The 15,084-nt window shown below is 47.4% G+C and overlaps 1 protein-coding gene across 1 annotated transcript in view; it reads left to right on the forward strand.

Moving 5' to 3' along the window:
* The first annotated feature begins 1,901 nt into the window (after positions 1 to 1,901).
* EEIG1 (estrogen-induced osteoclastogenesis regulator 1) overlaps positions 1,902 to 15,084 on the forward strand; it is a 60,395-nt gene continuing 47,212 nt past the window's right edge. The window contains exons 1-2 of the mRNA XM_006136328.3: positions 1,902 to 2,060; positions 2,915 to 3,593. Of these exons, the coding sequence (XP_006136390.1) occupies positions 3,448 to 3,593 (146 nt within the window). The 5' untranslated portion in view covers positions 1,902 to 2,060; positions 2,915 to 3,447. The remainder of the gene's footprint in view (positions 2,061 to 2,914; positions 3,594 to 15,084) is intronic.

The following is a 15,084-nucleotide window of genomic DNA, read 5'->3' on the forward strand; positions in this document are numbered from 1 at the left end:
ACTCCCAGGGAGCACCCTGCCATCTGCGCTGCTGCCTGTCGCAGGGGATGCTCCGCCACTCCACATAGGGAGCAGCGCTGGGGAAGGGAGGTGGCTTCATGAAGCTGGTGCTGGTGGGGAGCTGGCTTTTAAGCCAATGTCACCCAAAGCAGCAGGTCTCACCTGTTGTCCCCCCCCCCCCCCCCCCCCCACTACCTCTGCCGGAGGCAGCAAGAAGGGGGTCAGGCAGCTCTATGGAGCTGGCATGCATGGAGAGCCAACTTAAAAGTCCGCTCCCCACACACATCAACTCCTGCCTACCTCCTTCCACTCTGCTGCCTCTGACAGAGAGGTAACAGTGTGGCTACATCTAGACTGGCATGGTTTTCCAGAAATGCTTTTAACGGAAAAGTTTTCCATTAAAAGCATTTTCGGAAAAGCGTGTCTAGATTGGCAGGACACTTTTCCGCAAAAGCACTTTTTGCGGAAAAGCGTCCGTGGCCGATCTAGACGCACTTTTCCGCAAAAAAGCCCCAATCACCATTTTCTCGATCGGGGCTTTTTTGTGGAAAACAAATCTCTGCTGTCTACACTGGCCGTTTTGCCCAAAAGTTTTTCAGAAAAAGACTTTTGCCTGAACGGGAGCAGCATAGTATTTCCGCAAAAACACTGACACTTACATGAGATCGTCAGTGCTTTTGCAGAAATTCAAGTGGCCAGTGTAGACAGCTGGCAAGTTTTTCCGGAAAAGCGGCTGATTTTCTGGAAAAACTGGCCAGTTTAGACACAATCTGTGTGTTGGGGTGGGGGAGGTGGCTCTGCGGAATGTGATATATGTGGGGAGCCAGCTTGAAAGTCACTTCCCACATGAACTGGCTCCACCTACCCGCTTCACCCTTTGTGCTGCTCATTCTCTGTTTAGGGTTGCCAGGTGTCCAGTTTTGAACTGAACAGCCCAGTATTTGAGATTTCTGTTCAGGAAAGAAACTGAGAAAATATAAATGTCCAGTATTTTCTAAATAAAATGTAATGTAGATTGTGGTGTCAAGTGTGTCTGGTATTTTTGTTGAAACCATCTGGCAACCCTCCCTCTATCAGAGGCAGCAGCGTTGGGGTGGGGGGGGAGGCAGCTCCATGGGATCTGGTGCTCATGGGGAGCCAACTGCACTAGCTCCTGCCTCCCCCCCCCCCCTCTGATACAGAAGGGGGCGGGGTATAGTGGTAGGGATTAACCCACACGCCCGGGTTTATCAGTGAATTGTTACCAGCCCTGCCCCCAGGAGCGCCCCCGCCCAGACCGGCCCTCAGGCCGAACGTTTGCCCGCTCCCGCTCCACGGTGTTTAGGTGAAATCAGGGAGTTCGGCAGCAGCGCCTGAAGTCACGTGATGGGCTGCACTGCTCAGCGGCCCTGCAGAAATGAAAGGAACTTTCTGGCTCTCGGGGCTGCAGAGAAAAGCGAGAAAATGCGGCACGAGGGCCCCGCAGGTCCCCACCCCCAGGGCAAGCGATCAGCCCGGCACAGGGCGCGACGCAATCCCGCGCTGGCGAGGCGGGGGCAGCCTGCTGGAGGGTGACGCTGCTCTATTTCCGGCACGGTCCTGTCCTGTCCCGCCCCCACTACCTGTCAATCAGGTTCCCCCCCCCCCCCGTTCATCCTCCTTTTATCCCCCTTTCCCTGCCCCTCCCCCCGTCTATCTCCTCTTTTCCCCGCCCCTTTTCTCCCACCTCAATTAGGAGGAAGGGGGAGGGATGGGTTTTACCTAGACTGACAGTTACCTCCCTCAACCATCAAGCCCATATCTCGCCCCTCCCCCAGTCTTTCGGTGGCGGCCAATCCGAATCTAGAGCTACGAGTCCTTCTCCCCGCCCCTTGCGCTGCTGCCCAATCAGAGGACGGCGCTCTCCTCCCGGCCCTGTGGGAGGGGGGGGGGAATGTTGTCTAGGCTGTCGTATTCTCGAAGCGTGGCGGGCCCGCTGGGAACGGCTCCACTCTGCGCCGTGAGCGCGGCCGGCGCACGTAGCGTAGGAGCGTTCGCAGGGGCTGCGGTGCGGGCGGCCGCTCTGCGGGGAGCGGCAGGAGGTGAGCGAGGTCCCGGGGGTCGCGCCGTTCGCCTGCCCGGGGCGCTGCGCTCACGGTGCAGAGGCGCGAGCGGAACCGGGCTGGGGCAGTCCCGGGCGGGCGGGGCTGCGGCTGGATCCGGGCCCCTGGCGAGGAGACCGGTTGCACGGCGGAGGCGGGCAGAGACCGGGCTCAGCTCATCGCATGTGTGAGCGGATCCCCGCAGGCCTTTAGCGAGACTCGGGACAGGGCCCCCCAGCCCTCGTGGCACCGCTCTGGCGTCAGACCCCAAGCGGCTTGCAGCCGCCCCCCCCCCCCATGTCTGCTGCCTCTGCTCCCACTTGGGTTAAATCGGCACAGGGGAGACAGCGGGTCCGACCCCAGGAACTTTGCTTAGGTGAAGACTCCCTCCGATATCCCCCCTGAGCCAGGGGGACGCTTAGAGCTAGTTGGGGGAGGGGCTGAGATAAGGGAAATTGCAAATTTCTAGGGGGGGATGGAGGGGGCCAAAACGTTGAAACTTCCCAAAGAACTCTGACTCCTTCCCCCCATTTCTCCAATATTTTTCAGTGGATTAACTGTTAGACTTGCTTTCCTTAAATTGCTTTGAGATCTATGGCTAAAAATCATTCTAGGACAGATAAGTATTAAACACTTATTGAAAAATAGAGTGCAACCCAGGGGCAGTGAAGATGGCAGTAGGCAGAAAAGGGAGAGGGGTGGAGGAATCTCTGAAGCAGGAATCTCTGGATTCCTTGTCTTTAGACAACAGTGAGGTGGGACAGAAATTACCCATCTAAATAGATTTTGGCAGAGGTGCCCAGGACTGACTGAAACTAATTTATTTACTTGTTTCCCTCCCTACTTGACATTAGCCACCTGTTGAAGCAGTAGCCACAGAGAGCGGAGACCTGTGTAAAGTTGTCACACAAGGGGAGGAGACTGAAACCAGGAAACCTTGACTGTGTGATCTGTAGACCTAGGATTTCTTCCGACAGACTAGTTCAGGATGACTTCTCATCAGAGATGGTTTCCGAAAGGGGCCTGATGGACACAGAGCACCACAGCCTTTAAACACAAGAACTGCAGTCAGGGGAGCTCCTGCGGGTCTGGAGCTTGGATTTTTCTCCCTCCTTTTCCTCCCTGGAGATGTTTGAGAAGTTTACTCTGTCCTCTTCCTCAGCACCTGAAGCCTTCCAGGGCAATGATTTCACAGCCAAATCAGACCACCAGAGAGAGAAGAGGATTGTGCATTTGATGCCGGCCTTCATTGCAATTGAACAGAAATTTACACGCTTGATTTTCCACTCCTGAAAGGGCTGCCTGTGCCTCTTTTTCTCTGTGTGCATTTTGAGAAGCTCCTCTCTGATCTTGTTCTGAATTCCTGGACTTTTCTCAGAGCCTGCCCATGGCTTTCCTGATGAAGAAAAAGAAGTTTAAATTTCAGACCAGTTTCACCCTGGAGGAGCTGACTGCTGTCCCCTTTGTGAATGGTGTTCTGTTCTGCAAAATAAGGCTGCTGGATGGAGGGGACTTTGTTAGTTTGTCTTCCAGGTAAGAGGTTCTGTATAATTCTCTTCTCACTACCCTTATACTCCTCCTTTCCCTGTTTAACTGTGTTGGACTGAATTATTTAGTATATTGCTAACACTTGCCTGCCCCTTCCACGTGATTTTTAATAATCCTGCTGCATGCCATTTCTCTTCTTTCCCTATCTTGGCAGAGCCCACAGACTGGTTATTGTTGGGTAGGTATGTGTGTGGCCTTTGATAAGAACTGAATTCAATTCAGCTATTTGGGGGTGATGTTTCTGAAAGATATTGGGGTCTCTCGATGAACACTTTGATCACAAATCTCTCCCCCCTCCAAAAGAGAGAAGCTCTCACATAGTATGTAGGAAAGAACTAACCAAACTGTACTTTTGCTTTAACTCAGTAGAAAATTGCATCTAAACCAATCAACTTTTTTCTTCTTCTGCGTTACTGTCTTTGGTAAGGGTTGAAATACCTTGCTTTGCATTGCAAATCGCCTTGCAAAGGAAAACAGCAGCCCTGTAGCTAAAGTTGTTAGTTTCAAAACCATGGATTAATCTTCTCGAATAAATGCTGTTGATCCACCTGTTTGCCATAACTTTTTACGGACCCAAGCACTGCAGCAATAGTGTAATTTGTAACATTTGGACCACTCTTGTAGAATTCATTATTAAGTCCCCTTCCCCATTGTGGGTTGGCTTAGCTTCTCTCTGCCTGCTTGGGGGTTCTATGTCCCCACTCTTGCTAATCAAAATCTGTTTTGTTGCCAACTATTCACCTTGATTATCACTTCCTGTTATGCAAGCAAACTTTCTGTCTTGCTGCTTCTGAATGTTTAGGGCAGCCTTTAGTGGTTTCCAAAATCAGATTTTATATAAACCCTAGAGTAACTAACAACATATTGGGCTGTTAGAACTGCTTGGTTACAGGGAAAACTGAGTCTCCAAAAGTACTATACGTGCTGAGAAGGGTGGGAGTTGCTCTTCTCCAGGAGAGAGGGTTTTTACTGGTTTTTTCTATTTTGCAAACCTGTGTATGTGTGTCTGAGCAACCCTGCAGCAGAGTGCCCAGGCCTGATTTTGAAGAAGTGCTGAGCTCCTCTAATCCTGATGAAGGTTGTGAGAGCTATGGTAACTCTGGAAAAGCAGACCCTAAGTGAATTCCTCCTAGGAAAAAGACTGTCAAAATAACTTTTCCTTGCAATTTTCTTCCATGTGTTTGGTAGAAGTAACTGGTCTAAGGAATTTGAACTGTGAGAGCAGGGAAGGAATTTAACCCTTTTACTTCCTAGATCAGCTCATTCATTTGGAAACTGCCTGGTGGACTTGGTCTCGCTGGATTTCCAGCTTCTTCGTGTTGTCCTAGAAGCAGGTCGCAGGAGTGCCAATTTGATGCCACTGCCAGCCTTGTGTGGGTTGGCACTGTGGGGTTTTCTTTGGCTGTTCATGGTTCAGGAGTTTCCTCAGTGTATTCAGGTGCCTGCAGAGAAATCATTTGTAATTTAAACCAAATGCATATTTTACTGATTTGGCTTAATTGCTCATAAACCTGCAGAAGGGGAAGTGGGATGTTGGATTTGCCTTCTTTCCCCTACCCTGTCTCTGGTTTAACTGAAAGCATGTGAAACCTGTTCCTGTTAGAAAAATTACTAGGCTCAGTGGTATTGATTCATTTGACCACTTCCAAACTTTAGTCTGTTGCGGTCTACTTTTGTAATAAATTGTGATCTTCTAGGAACTGGCAGAAGTAGTTACCATGTACCAAGGCTCCCCATACTTACCTTGACTTGTAGTTTACTGCTTTTTCCATTTTACTGTGACCCTTTTGAAATTCTAAACTTATGGGGAAAGGTTAGGAGGAATTAAGGGACATCATCTCCATGATGAATTGCAACTTTGTATATGACAGAATTAAGCTAGATTCTGTGTTTGGGGTTTTTTGGGCTTTTTTTGCACCAGAACATTTCCAAAAGAAACTGGAATCCTAGGTGCTTGCTGTGGCGGAGATTCTGTGGCCAAGCCAATTGGTGTAATGGTGATTCTTGCTGTATGGATTACTGTAGATACACGCTCATGTATAGCTTGTAAATTCTGACAATCATTGACAATAGAATGTCCAGTATTCCCTTGTACAGAATGTTTTTGTGTGTCTGGGCAAGTAGAACAGCTGCCACTGCTCTCCAACCATGACTTTTCCAAAAAAAAAAAAGAAGTGAGGTGGAAACAACATCGAAGAAAGGAATCCTGGGTACCATGTGGAAGAGTTCTAATGGATTTGGTTGATGTAGCTGAATTGGTTTTAAAACCTTTAGAGAAATTTCCTAGATTAGGCCAATCTTTGATGCAGAAAAAGCACTTTTGGAGTTTCAGTGGAAGATTTCCTGCTTTTGAAACCTAACCTGCAAGACAAACTTCTCTTCTGGTATTTGCAATAGACTGGTAGTTAAGAAATCCTTGAACACAAGTGTGAAAGTGTTTGAGAGTTTGGGGAGGAGGCATATATGATCAGTCACTCAGTAGCATTAACTGAGTCAGATTGACCTGACCACGCAACTTAATAACCCAAACCGTGAGTAAAGGTGAAGTTAGGATGCTTTATTTCCATATGCCACAGCATATCTTTCTTCCAAGTCCGTTCCAAGCTGAACTGCAGATACAGATAATCATAGAATCCTAGAACTGGAAGGGACCTCAAGAGGTCATTGAGTCCAGTCCCCTGCCCTCACGGCAGGACCAAATAATGCCTAGATCATCCCTGATAGATATGTATCCAACCTGCTCTTAAATATCTCCAGTGATGGAGATTCCACAACCTCCATAGGCAATTTATTGCAGTGTTTAGTCACCCTGACAGGAAGTTTTTCCTGATGTCCAACCTAAACCTCCCTTGCTGCAGTTTAAGCCCATTGATTCTTGACCTATCCTCAGAGGCCAAGGAGAACAATTTTTCTCCCTCTCCCTTGTAGCACCCTTTTAGGTACTTGAGAAGACTGAGAGGAGACATGATAGCCGTTCTCTTTTCTTAACTAAACAAGCCCAGTTCTTTCAGTCTTCCCTCATAGGTCCTGTTTTCTAAACCATTAATCATTTTTGTTGCTCTTCTGTGGACCTTCTCCAATTTCTCCACATCTTTCTTGAAATGTGATGCCCAGAATTTGACACAGTACTCCAATTGAGGCCTAATAGGGGCAGAGTAGAGCTGAAGAATGACTTCTCGGCTGTGTCTACACTGGCATGAATTTCCGGAAATGCTTAAAACGGAATACTATTCTGTTTTCAGTTTTTCCGGAAAAGGAACGTCTACATTGGCAGGCTTCTTTTCCGGAAAAGCCCTTTTTCCGGAAAAGCGTCTGTGGCCGATGTAGACACGCTTTTCTGGAAAAGAGTCCCGATCGCCATTTTCGCGATCGGGGCTTTTTTCCGGAAAAGACTACTAGGCTGTCTACACTGGCCCTTTTCCGGAACAGTGTTCCGGAATAAGGACTTATGCCCGAGCGGGAGCAGAATAGTTTTTCCGGAATAGCGGCTGATTTTGTACAGTAGAGCATCATTGCTTTTCCGGAAATTCAAGGGCCAGTGTAGACAGCTTGCAGCTTATTCCGGAAAAGCGGCTGATTTTCTGGAATAAGTGGCCCAGTGTAGACACAGCCCTCATGTCTTGGTCATCACGCTCCTGTTAATGCATCCCAGAATCGTGTTGGCTTTTTTTTTTTCTCCAGCATAGTCACACTGTTGACTCATGTTTAACTTGTTGGGCCACTATAACCTTGAGAGGTCATTGATCCTTTTCAGCAGTGCTCCTTCCTAGACTGTCGCTTCTCCTTCTGTATGTGTGGAACTGATAGTTCCTTCCTAAGTGGAGCACTTTGCATTTGTCCATATTAAACTTCATCCTGTTTACCTCAGACCATTTCTCTAGTTGGTCTAGATTATTTTGAATTATGACTTTATCCTCCAAGGCAGTTGCAACCCCTTCCAGCTTAGTATCAACTGCAAACTTAATAATTGTACTCTATGCCAATATCTAAATCATTGATGAAGATATTGAACAGAACCGGTCCCAAAACAGACCCCTGCAGAATCCTACTTGTTCTGCCTTTCCAGCATGATTCTGAACTGTTAATAACTACTCTTTGAGAATGGTTATCCAGCCAGTTACGTATCCACCTTACAGTAGCCCCATCTAGGTTGCTTTTCCCTAGTTTATTGATAAGAAGGTCATATGAGTCTCTGTCAAATGCTCTGCTTCTCCCTTGTGGATAAGGGAGAATGTAACATGTTACTGCTCTATACAGTAGAGTTGGATGGAGGCCTCTCTGGGTTGTGGGGCACACAGATTCCAGCCAGAGAATGTTAACGCCCTGAGTCCGGAACCCCCTCCTTTAACTGAAACTGCAGCCAGTAGCTCCTCTAGCTGAGGCAGTAACAAAACAGCCTAGCTAAATGGGGGAACCTGTCCAAAATGCATTATGACTTAACATGTTTAGGAATTTGGAATATCCTGGAAAAGCTCCAAGTCCTGTGAGCTCTTCCAGCTGGTTTAGAGTTCTCATTTTCAGAAATGTGCTCTCGTAGACCACCAAGCCAGCGAGTGTGCATAAATCAGTGTTTCTCAACCAGTGGTACGAGTACTCTTGGGGTATTTGAGAAATGTGAGGGGTACTTGAGAAATCTGAGGGGTGTCACCACAACTGAAATTTGGAGCAAACTGAATTTTTATTTTAAGTTTTACAGCGCTTTATTTTTGTACTTTTTACACCCAAAAATATCATCACCCACCTGGCTACGATTAGGTTGTTTAAACAAATGTGTTGCAATGGTAGAAAAAAAATGTCTGTTTGAAAACTAGGTAGTGGAGGTACTTATAATTTTTTAAATTATTTTTTTAAAAAAGGAGCACTTTAAAAAAAAAAAAGTTGAGAAACACTGGTCTGCATTAGAACTTGATGATCTTGAAGTATGAACTTGCAAGTTACAAATTTCCTTTCACTTTTTTCCCCCTTAATCATGTCCCCTTGTAACACATCCTGGAAGAGTCCCATGAGGATAAGATTGATCTTATCAGTGTCCATTTACGTGCTCTGGCAGCATTTCAGGCTATTGTTCTGTGTTAGTTTCCTGCTGAATAGTTGAAGTACAAAACAGGTGATAGGTAACAGCCAGCATGGATTTGTAAAGAACGAATCATGTCAAACCAATCTGATAGCTTTCTTTGATAGGATATCAAGCCTTGTGAATAAGGGAGAAGTGGTGGATGGGGTATACTTAGACTTTAGTAAGGCATTTGATACAGTCTTGTGTGACTTTAGCAATAAACTAGGGAAATACAAACTAGATGGAGCTACTATAAGGTGGGTGCATAACTGTCTGGGTAACTGTTCTCAGAGGCTGTAAAATCTTGCCGCCTGTCTACACTGGCCTCGAGTATTTGCGCAAGAACACTGACCTTGTACTGTACAAAATCAGTGCTTCTTGCGCAAATACTCTGATGCTCCCGCTCAGGGATAAGGATACTTGCGCAAAAGGGCCAGTGTAGACAGCAAGTTAATTTCTTGTGCAAGAAAGCCCAATGGCTAAAATGGCCATCTGAGCTTTCTTGCGCAAAAGCATCCGTGCCAGTGTAGACGCTCTCTTGCGCAAATACTTTTAACGGAAAAGCTTTTCCGTTAAAAGTATTTGCACAAAATCATGCCAGTCTAGACGCAGCCAGAGAGTAGTTATTAATGGTTCATAATCATGCTGGAAAGGCATAACAAGTGGGATTCCACAGGGGTCAGTTTTGGGACTGATTCTGTTCAATATTTTCATTAAGAGTATGATTATTAAGTTTGCAGATGATACCAAGCTGGGAGGGATTGCAAGTGCTTTGGAGGATAGGGTCATAATATAAAATGATTTGGACAAACTGGAGAAATGTTCTGAGGTAAATAGGATGAATTTTAATAAGGACAAATGCCGAGTACTCCACTTAGGAAGGAACAATCAGTTCCACACATACAGAAGAGGAAGTGACAGTCTAGGAAGGAGCACTGCAGAAAAGGATCTAGGGTTATAGTGGCCTACAAGTTAAACATGACTCAACAGTGTGACACTGTTGCCCAAAAAAAAAAAAAAAAGCATACACCAGCTGTGGCCAATCCACAGCTCACAAGCTGCATGAGGCTCTCCTCCCCCCTCCCTCCTCCAGTATGGCTCGCGAAGCCCCCCTCCTCACCTCTGTGGCTCGTAAAGCCGCCCCCAGGGCTGGACAGAGGCATGGGCGAGCCGGGCAGCTGCCCAGGGTGCCAACTGATAGGGGGTGCCTGATGGCAGCTGTAAGGGGCACGCGGCGTCCCTTTACTGCTGCCATCAGGTGCCGTACGCCCAGCTCCCGCAGCGCCGGCTCGCCTGCATCCCTGCAGCACTGGCCAGCAACACCCTTTCCCCCACGGCCACGGGGCCCTACGCGGCCCAGCGCATATGCCAGCAGCAACAGCCAGGTCGGACTGGGCCGTGCTTGCGCCTTGCGCCCCGGGAGCAGGCCCGAGCCGCGCGCCAGCATCTGTAGCCGGGCCGCGCGTGCACCCCAGGGCGGTACCACATACCCGTGCCCGGGACGCCAGAATACCTCAAGCCCTGGCCGCTCCCGCACCCCCAAAAACGGTCCTCTCGTCCCAGATCTGTGTGCTGACCTGGGCAGGGGAGCCGTCCAGTGTGGCCATTAAAGATGGAGAATTAAAGATGGCATCGGCCAACGGGCGCCTGATGTGGCCAGAAAGCCTCTAAACACGTTTTCTTAAAGGGGCAGAGCTTTTTGCTCGACCAAACGTGACTGGGGGTTCCTTTTAAAGGGGGACAAAAGAGCTCGACAATTTTGCCCCGGCTCTTTGCGCCGGATCTTGGCTCTTTGCCCAGAATGGGTTGGCCATCCCTGGCATACACGATTCTGGGATGCATTAAAAGGAGTGTTGTGAGAGAGACAGAATAAATAATCAGTGCAGAGTACAGCAGAAGAATTAGGCCTCAGTTGGAGTATTGTATTTAGTTTTGAGAACCACATTTCAAGAAAGATATGGAGAAACTGAAGACGATCCAGAGAAGAGCAACAAAAATGATTAAAGGTCTAGAAAACAGGACCAATGGGGGAAGACTGAAAGAACAGGGCTTGTTTAGTTTAGAAAAGAGAAGACTGAGAGGGGATATGATAGCAGTTTTCAAGTACCTAAAAGGGAGTTATAAGGAAGAGAGAAGAAAAATTGTTCTCCTTGACCACCAATGATAGAACAAGAAGCAATGGGCTTAAATTGCAGAGAGAGAGGTTTAGATTGGACATTAGGAAAAACTTCCTAACTGTCAGGGTGGTTAAACACTGGAATAAATTGCCTATGGAGGTTGTGGAATCTCCATCACTGGAGATATTTAAGAGTAGGTTGATTAGATAGTTATCAGCGATGATCTAGGTAGTGTTTGTCAGGGGATTGGATTTGATGACCTCTCGAGGTCCCTTCCAGTTGTAGTATTCTATGAACTTGGTGTTTATGAAAGCATTATTTTTTAAAACCAAGGTTAGAGCAAGCAGGTATGGTCCATAATTTCCTACACAGCTCGACCCATATGCTTCTGTTGTATACTAATCAAGGTATTTAAAAAATCCCTTGTCACGGTTGTATCAGAATGCCTTCCAAGTATTCAAAACAGAAATAAAAAGCAGTGCATCAGCATGATTATTCATGGCAACTGGTCTTTCTAAGCAGATCAGTTGCATTTTTTCCCCACTACAGCTTTTCCAGAGTGTGTTCCTTCCATCGTCGATGCTGCAGTAGCCTAATCCAGAGGTCCTAAATTCATAGATCACCACAGCCCACTCTCTCTGATAGGATCTGGCTCAGTCTTCTAGCCATGTGCAGATGGAAGTGAACCTCCCAGGAGCTACATGGTCATCCAGTAGCACCAAGAAACCCAAAAGGGACACAAAAGCTGCAGACTAATATTTGAAAATGAGGGCTAATGAGCTAGTCAAAATACAGACTGTCACTACAGCATTGTCTGAGTTGAGTGTGCCGATATCAGATGTCCATTAATGAAGCTGGGATACCTCTGATGTAAAAGAGCTAAAGTGCCAAGTCTCATTCACCTACAGCTGACACTTTAGCCTGGATGATTTATTGGCTCTCCAGTATCTTCATATTTGCATTGAATATTATAAGCGGGTGGATGGGGGTTTTGTGGGATGCCGCAAGTGATGACTCTGGAGGTAGAATTCTTGTTAATAATGACATGGGTCCTGCCAGAATTGAGCCATTTCAGGGCATTTCCATTCGTCCCTGAAGGAGTTCAGTCTCGTGCACTTAACAATTTTTGTTCGTTTTAAGTTCAATTGGTATTCATAGAATCATAGAGCTGGAAGAGACCTTAGAAGGACATCAAGTCCAGCCCCCTGCCCAAGGCAGGACCAATCCCAACTAAATCAACACAGCCAGAGCTTTGTCAATCGGGACTTAAACACCTCTAGGGATGGAGACTCCACTACTTCCCTAGGTAACCCATTCCAGTGCTTCACCACCCTCCTAGTGAAATAGTTTTTCCTAATATCCAACCTGGACCTCTCCCACCACAACTTGAGACCATTGCTCCTTGTTCTGCCATCTATCACTACTGAGAACAGCCTCTCTCCATCCTCTTTGGAACCTCCCTTCAGGAAGTTGAAGGCTGCTATCAAATCCCTCTCACTCTTCTCTTCTGCAGACTAAATAGACCCAACTCCCTCAGCCTCTCCTCATAGGTCATATGCTCCAGCCCCCTAATAATTTTGGTTGCCCTCCGCTGGACCCTCTCCAATGCATCCACATCCTTTTTGTAGTGGGGGGTCCAGAACTGGACACAATACTCCAGATGTGGCCTCACCAGAGCCGAGCAAAGAGGAATAATCACTTCTCCAGATGGACTGGCAATACTCCTCTTCATGCAGCCTAATATGACATTAGCCTTCTTGGCTACGAGAGCACACTGTTGACTCATGTCCAGTTTCTCATCCATTGTAACCCCCAAGTCCTTTTTTACAGAACTGCTACGTAGCTGGTTGGTCCCCAGCCTGTAATAATGCTTGGGATTCATCCGTCCCAAGTGCAGGATTCTACACTTGTCCTTGTTGAACCTCATCAGATTTCTTGTGGCCCAATCCTCCAATTTGTCTAAGTCACTCTGGACCCTATCTCTGCCCTCCAGCGTGTCTACCTGTCCTCCTAGCTTAATGTCATCTGCAAACTTGCTGAGGGTGCAATCCATCCCCTCATCCAGGTCATTAATAAAGATGTTGAACAAAACCGGTCCCAGAACCGAACCTTGGGGCACTCCACTAGAAACTGACCGCCATCCTGACATCGAGCTGTTGATCACTACCTTCTGGACCCGACCTTCCAGCCAGCTTTCTATCCATCTTACAGTCCATTTATCCAATCCACATTCCCTTAACTTACTGGCAAGAATGCTGTGGGAGACCATATCAAAAGCCTTGCTAAAGTCAAGGTATATCACATCCACTGACTTCCCCATATCCACAGAGCCAGTTACCTCATCATAGAAGCTAATCAATTGGTCAGGCATGACTTGCCCTTCATGAAACCATGCTGACTATTCCTGATCACCTTCCCCTTTTCCAAGTGCTTCAAAATGGATTCCTTGAGGATCCCCTCCATGATTTTTTCCAGGGACTGAGGTAAGACTGACTGGCCTATAGTTCCCTGGATCGTCCTTCTTCCCTTTCTTAAAGATGGGCTCTACATTTGCCTTTTTCCAATCATCAGGAATCTCTCCCGATCTCCACGAGTTTTCAAAGATAATGGCCAAAGGCTCCTCAATGACATTTGCCAACTCCCTCAGTACCCTTGGATGTATTAAGTCCAGACCCATGGATTTATGTACATTTAGCTTTTCTAAATAGTTCCTAACCTGTTCTTTCCCCACCAAGGGCTGTCCATCTTCATCCCATCTTGCATCACTTAGCGCATTAGTCTGGGAACTGACCTTGTCCATGAAGACAGAGGCAAAGAAAGCATTAAGTACTTCAGCTTTTCCCACATCATCTGTCACTAGGTTACTGCCCTCATCCACAACCTCTCTGATCACTTTCTTCTTGCTAACATGCCTGTAGAAATCTTTCTTGTTATCCTTCACATCCCTTTCAAGTCGCAATTCCAATTGCGCTTTCGCCTTCCTGATAATTCCCCTGCATTGTCGAGCTGTACATTTATACCCCTCCTTAGTCATCTGTCCAAGTTTCCACTTTTTGTAAGCTCCCTTTTTGTGCTTAAGTTCACCAAGGATTCCCCCTATAAGCCGATCCGGTCTCTTACCATATTTGCTTCTCTTGCTACGCATTGGAATTGTTTCTTTCTGTGCCTTCAATAAGCCTTCTTTAAAATACTGCCAGCTGTCCTGGACTCCTTTCCCCTTCATGTTAGCATCCCTGGGATTCTGCCCATCAGGTCTCTGAGGGAGTCGAAGTCTGCTTTTCTGAATTTCAAGGTGTGTATTTTACTACTCTCTTTTCTTCCTTTGGTCAGGATCCTGAAATCTACCATTTCGTGATCATTGCTTCCCAGGTTGTCACCCACTTTACCTCCCCTATTAGCTCCTCCCTGTTTGTGAGCAGCAGGTCAAGCTGCGCACGGCCTCTGGTCGGATCCTGCAGCACTTGTACCAAGTACTTGTATTCACAGTTCCTTGAAGACCATGCTTCTTTTGGCTGGTGTAGCATCTTAGTTTGGGGCACATCCCTTTTGGGGGAGCATGATGGGTTCTGTGTCAACCCCCATCAGGTGTGGGGAGAGATTGCTCTGGCCTCCGCATCAGCTCTGGTCCTAAATGCAGCTCAGCTCCTGGCCCCAGCTCTAGCTTGGGATCCAGCCCCTCCCGCAGCTCTGGCTCCTGCCTTTCTGCTCCCAGCCCTGACTATGGCCCCGCTCCTGGCCCCAGCGCCTGACTAGGGATGTAAGTGAGTAGACTGCTAACCAATAAGCGTAGGCTTATCAGTTAATCTACTTGACTTACTCGCATTCCCCCTCTACCCTCCCCCCCCCGTATCAGCGGCAGCGAAGGGAGGAAATAGGAGCCAGTGCTGCAGGGAGACATCTTAAAAGCAGTTTAAATGTAGTAGGAACCAGACTGCCTGCCCACCTGGCTCCTACTATATTTAAACTGCAGAGCTGCAGTGGGAGGTAGCTCCCAGACCCGGCGTGAGCCAGGACTGAGCACTTCCTCCCTTATCGACTGATTATGTAGCTGCTAGAATTTCTGTCGACTACATGATTAACTAATTACTTGCTTGCTAACATCCCTACTCCTGACCATTGCTTTGGGAGATAGGGTGTGGACAGAGTCCATTACAGGAAAGGAAGGATGTGACCTAAAAGGTTTGGAGCCACTGCTGTAGAGCTGGAACTCTAGCTTAGGCCAGAGAACCAATCTTTTCTCTTTCCTTTCTTTCTCTCTCTTTCACAACTTAACAGCTGCTCCTTGGCAAGCAGAAGTGGAGGA

This window comes from Pelodiscus sinensis, chromosome 23, assembly GCF_052426305.1.
Source record: "Pelodiscus sinensis isolate ZL-2025 chromosome 23, ASM5242630v1, whole genome shotgun sequence".
Lineage (NCBI taxonomy): Eukaryota > Metazoa > Chordata > Testudines > Trionychidae > Pelodiscus > Pelodiscus sinensis.